This window comes from Hesperophylax consimilis, chromosome 29, assembly GCF_061612785.1.
Source record: "Hesperophylax consimilis isolate HC1 chromosome 29, BYU_Hcon_1.0, whole genome shotgun sequence".
Lineage (NCBI taxonomy): Eukaryota > Metazoa > Arthropoda > Insecta > Trichoptera > Limnephilidae > Hesperophylax > Hesperophylax consimilis.
In genome coordinates, this window is record NC_142864.1 from 6445485 (window position 1) to 6451484 (window position 6000).

The 6000-nt window shown below is 34.1% G+C and overlaps 1 protein-coding gene across 1 annotated transcript in view; it reads right to left on the reverse strand.

Moving 5' to 3' along the window:
* LOC149409827 (uncharacterized) overlaps positions 1 to 504 on the reverse strand; it is a 35475-nt gene extending 34971 nt beyond the window's left edge. Inside the window, exon 1 of the mRNA XM_089649085.1 lies at positions 409 to 504. Coding sequence (XP_089505211.1) covers positions 409 to 479 — 71 coding nt within the window. The 5' untranslated portion in view covers positions 480 to 504. The remainder of the gene's footprint in view (positions 1 to 408) is intronic.
* Positions 505 to 6000: the final 5496 nt, after the last annotated feature.

The window sequence follows — 6000 nt, forward strand, 5'->3', positions numbered from 1 at the left end:
ACCGAGGTGGAAATGGGCCTCATCACTCAAGATGATTTGCATTTGATTCACTCAAGTGAATTTTAATAATTTCAATGCGTTGTTGAAGCATGTATCGTTCCATTTTTATTAATGGCGTAGTTTCTACTTGTAAAATGTCAAAAAATGACAGCTTCAAAAGTAACATATACCGAAAAAGTGGGCTATTCAAAATAACACCTCTTATTGGAAAACTCTGTAGTTATTGAAAGTAGAGAAACGTGGAGCTACGCCGGGTACACGTCAACTATTGGTTAATAAATCTTGATAATAAAAAGACAAAATTTAATAGTTCTGTAAAGTGTTCAGAGTGATAAATGACTCGAAAGATGGACGAAAGTGAACAATTCTAGAAAAGATCAATAAAAAATAAGTTTAGAATTGTAATACCTTCTGTTGGGCTTGATGTTAACATCCTTCCTCCTCGCCCTCAACATGCTGCCTCCCGACATGCCCGCCATCCTGCTGGCCACCAGGTCAACTGCAGGTCACAGAGGCACTCCACAGGTCACGGGACACCTTCACCAGGTCAGGGTAGACCTCCATGGTGACTGATGACCTATCTCAGTCATTCTCGTCAAGTCGACAGCTTAAAACATTCTCCTGGATGGTACCATTTTTTCACTTGTACAATTGGCACGTTTTTTAGTCACTACACTTTTTTGGTCATTGGTAACACATTATGATGACAACGAAAATATCTGAAAATAAAAAAATATATCGTTAGGTATCAATTTTTACAAGTTAAGTAAGGCCATAAACGTTCAGATCTGGCGTCAAAAAATTGTACAACTCTGTGTATCTGGAATTTATAGTTCAAGGTTATTATTTTCAGCTCACTGCGTCGTTTCTGCTGTGGAGCTTTGGATTACCATCATGACATAAAATTGTTATAATTTTTTTTCAATCGTTTAGATGAAATAAGGATGTTAAAATGTTGGGCGAAACCGGATAGTAAAGCTACTTTGTGTGTAAAATTACGTCATTGAGTTTACGTGGAAGTTTTCTATAACATTTTGCCCAAAATGTTCTTGTCGTAGAATTTCAGTGTAATTTTTTCTTCGCAATTATTTCGGACAGTTCTAAAATAAATAAAAATATTTTAATATCTTCAAAATACATCGCCTAAATAACTTCTATCTAATTAATTAACTAACCATTATGCCATTTCCCCGCAAAGGTAGGAAGGGAGGAGAGACCGCCAAACACTCCTTGCCTCATTCACATTCATACATACTCTTCTATTTTGCTGACTCTTGACATGGCCCGACTCAAGTATCTGATTCACTTGGTCGTGCCATGTCTTCCTTGCGCGTTCCCGATATCTCCTACCATACACATTGCGTCATATATTCTTCTTGCACTACTTTTATCGTTCATTTTTTAATCTTTTTCATAAGGCATACATCAGCCTAGATTTCCTTAAGGCGATGCACTACGTCGTGTAATATTTTAAATTGAGCCGCTATCAATAACACCCCTTACGTAGATGGCGATAAGGTTTAAATTCCGGCTTAACACCATCCGCCTGTTTTGATTTATGCAAGAAAAAAACATGGCCAAAAAGTGCCTTTTATTTTATTTTGTGGATGTTCAGGCATAAATATTTATTTTTTTTCCGATCATTTTATAAATAAATTAATTTGCCACATTATACAATAAAATCATAACTGAAAATGGGTTCGTAAGTAGGAGATTTTGAACTTTAAAGCAGTTTTCATAGGCCTTTACATTATTTTTTTTCTGGGCTTATAAAAAGACTTATCTAAAAAATTCTCGATTATTTCAAAGACCAAGATGTATTCTACTCGCAGTATTTAATTAAAGCATCTGAAACATTTCTAGGCGACCAAATTTTCGAACCAAAAACACATGATTTTACATTACTACGTATGGCATAGCCGATATATTTATAAATTAATATTTATTATTGTAACATCTAGTAATAGACGCTTGTAAGAGCAGTTTATAGAACTCCAAACAAACAACTAATAAACGTTACAATCTAAAAGAATTTCATTAAGTATGAGAAAATGCCAACAATTTGTATGTGCTTAATGGTAATGGCACATGGGATCATTTAACCGGTGTGCTGCTTTATGGGGTGTTCTGGAACCCTCAAGCATTAATTAATATTTTTTATTTTTGATTTCGTCACAGCATATATTGATGCACTAGCGCAGACAAATGAAAAAAACGTGATATAATTTTTTTTTAAATATGTATTTTTAATTATGTCTATTTGAATGAATGCAAATCTTGGAAGCGGAAATTAATCCACTTCCTGACATACAATCGAGCTGATACTCGGCAGATTGACTCGTTGCCGATGATAATTCATGCTATCAACTGTTGGTGGCAATCACGTACACAATGTTGGAGGAAGCGCGCTAATATTAAAAAATGATAACAATTAAGTGAAAATATTTAATAAAACATGACTCGTTTGAAATAGAGCACAAATCTCTGGATATATGCTTTAGTTGCATTTGAAGATACACTATGATTTTTTTCGTGTCTATAACATATTAAATAGCAGAACAAAACATGTTTTTAATAATTTCGAACCTCACTTTGCGATTTATTTCTATAGAGGTATAGATATTATCTTAAAAAATAACAAATATATTTTTAGAAATTAAAAACTTAATGAGTTAAATAGAAACTTGTTGTAAATCGGTAGAAATTGGGAATGCGGAGGTTTAAAACGGAAACAGAAAGTACAAACAAATGTACACACAAATAAAATACAATACAGTCGACTTAAAACAAGACTTTGCTACGCTCAGTCAATAAAAACATTTACCGGGTGTAAATTACCCCATGGCGCATTTAGTTAATCCAAATTTATTAAACACCCATCGTATCGCTTTAGCCATCATCGGTTTGACCCTACTGCTTAATATAAACGCAGAAAAATTTCTGATGCCCTATTCTTATACAAAATCGTGAACAGTCTTGTTGATTCATCATATCTGCTAGAAAATATAGCATTTCGTTGCCCTGATCACAACACCAGATCGAACGACTTATTTAGAACACCACACTGTAAAGCCAAATATGCGCAAAACTCTTTAATAGGACGTATCTGTAAAACTCACAATGCCTCTAGAGATGTACACATTTTAAACTGCAACTTGAAAACATATAAAATGCAACTTACTAAACTGATAACTTAATTTTTTATTTTGTGAAATATTCCTATCATCTTAGTTTATTTTATTGTTTTTATTATAATCATGCGAAAACTGTATTTACTTTATCTGTCTTCAATTGTTTTTATAACATTTTGTAATTCCTTATAATGTTTATTCTTCTTCATATTTCTTTGTCATTTATAAATATATTGTATAGGTGCAAATATTGAATCAACAACTAGATAATTAATATGGAACATTATTGGTCTAATATTGTAAATAATTGCTGTTTATGCTAAATATATAAATGACTGTTTGTTTCCTAAATAAAATAAAATATTTTACCTACCACTAGAGGGTTAATACCTTAAAATATACACAAAAACAAAATCTTACACTTATATATATATAGGTACATTCTTTGGCGTGAATTCAACATCCTTAGCAATCAAAATTAATTACAGTTCTACAACATCGAGCCACCAATTAAAACCATGCTCTAATTCCGATTTTCATAAAATAAACAAATTCAAGCAGCCCGAAAAATGCACAATGACAGACGATGAACAAACTCGTTCTGGCTTTACGCATTGTCTAAATAAAATCGTGGATTTATTGTCGGAACAACGAATTTCAGAGTTACATTTCTTCTTAAAATTTAATCCGTTTAATTTCAATGCGGTTTGTTATTTTTTCTTTTTTTTTCGCTGGAAATTTACGACAGCTATGAGAATCTACCACGCATTTTTAATTTGATTAAAAAAACCAAGTTAATATTTTTTACCATCTCAATTGAACAACTGAAAGATCACCATTTATAATCGAAACGTCGCACAGTGCTTGAAATGGATTTGACATCTATTCAAAGTTAGCCATCTGTTCAAAGTAGCCATCTATTCAAAGTTAGCCAACTATTCAAAGTTAGCCATCTGTTTAAAGTAGACATCCACTCAAAGTTAGCCATCTATTCAAAGTTGACCATCTGTTCAAATTAGCCATCTATTCAAAGTTGACCATTTGTACAAATTAACCATCTATTCGAACCTAGCCATCTATTTGAAGTTAGCCATCAATTCAATGTTAGCCATCTGTTTAAAGTAGACATCCATTCAAAGTTAGCCATCTATTCAAAGTTGACCATCTGTTCAAATTAGCCATCTATTCAAAGTTGACCATCCGTTCAAATTAGCCATCTATTCGAACTTAGCCATCTATTTGAAGTTAGCCATCAATTCAATGTTAGCCATTTATTAAAAGTTAGCCATCTATTCAAAGTTAGCAATCCATTCAAACTTAGCCACATATATTCAAAGTTGGCCCTCTATTCAAAGTTAGGAATCTATTCAAAGTTAGCCATCTATTCAAAGTTAGTTATCTATTCGAAAATAGCCATCCATTAAAATTTAGCCATCTATTCAAAGTTAGGCAACTATTTGAAGTTACCCATCTATTCAAAGTTAGCCATCTATTCGAAGTTTTTTTTTTTATTTTTTTTTTTATAGTGAATACCTCACAAGAATCCCAACTGCTCCCGTCTGGAGCCAGTGAGACTATGGCATCCCCAATTGGGGGATGTTGTGAGGCTGAAGGTAAGTGGGGAAGGGAAAGAGGAAGGTGGGGAAGTACCTGGCTATTCAGATCTAGTCACTAAACACGGCTAAAGCCATTTGGAGCAACGTTTCAATTCTGAATGGTGGTCTTACACCAGGGCGATACTGGTAGTATCTTCTACTCTGGAACGTGCCGCAAATATACTATATATTATTTTAATTAATTAATTGTGAAATAACACAAATTAATCAAATAAAATTTATTTGCGCACGCCGGGTTCGAACCCGCGACCTTCGGAATGGCAGTCCAATGCGTTACCACTGGACTATGCCGGCCGTCAGAAGTTAGCCATCTATTCAAATTAAGACATCTATTAAAAGTTAGCCATCTATTCAAAATTAGCCATCTATTCAAAGTTAGCCATCTATTCGAAGTTAGCTATCTATTCAAAGTTAGAGATCTATTTAAAGATAGCCATCTGCTGAAAGTTAGCCATATATTCAAAATTAGCCATCTATTCAAAGTCGGCAATCTATTTAAAGTTAGCCATCTGTTCAAAGTTAGCCACCTATTGAAAGTGAACTATCTATTCAAAATTAGACATATAATCAAAAAAGCATGCTTGAATAATAAAATGATTGTAACCGATTTTTAATAGCGCAAACGGAACGTATAAACACATTTACAGATGAAATTCCTAACGGTCGAGTTAAAACAGGATTTTAATCAACTAGGTGGCAGGATGAAAAAGGCATAAGGAATTTTAGGAAAATGGCAGGAGACCGGCAGCATTCAATTTGGGTACCGCCGCCCCGGGAACCACACATATGCGGTAGTAACTGCTAGGTGTATGCTGCGTGGCGGGCCGGATCGGGAAAGACTGGTTGAGGGAGACCCTTTGACCTCTCCAGCCCGATTCTTTCGACCCAACGCCTTGCACCACAGTGGGAGGGATGGATTCATACGTTACTACTGGACACACCTCCTGGAACCCCCAGATTCCTTCCCACCTTCATACTTTTTATTTTATTTCCTTCCTTACTTATAAATATACCCCATACAGTATCCTCCAAGATGATATAATCCCTGAGATAAATTATTTTCCTATTGCAGTTAATACAAAGAAAAGTAGAACCGTGGGACTAGCAAATGATGTAAGTATGTGTACCTAGTCAATTTAATATTTAACACCTTTTTTTGCTCAGTGTAAAAACTTCGTTTTAGTTAGTTTCAACAAACTATCACGGAAAATGGTCATAAAAACCTTTAATTAAGACGAAGCTTAGTGCTAAAT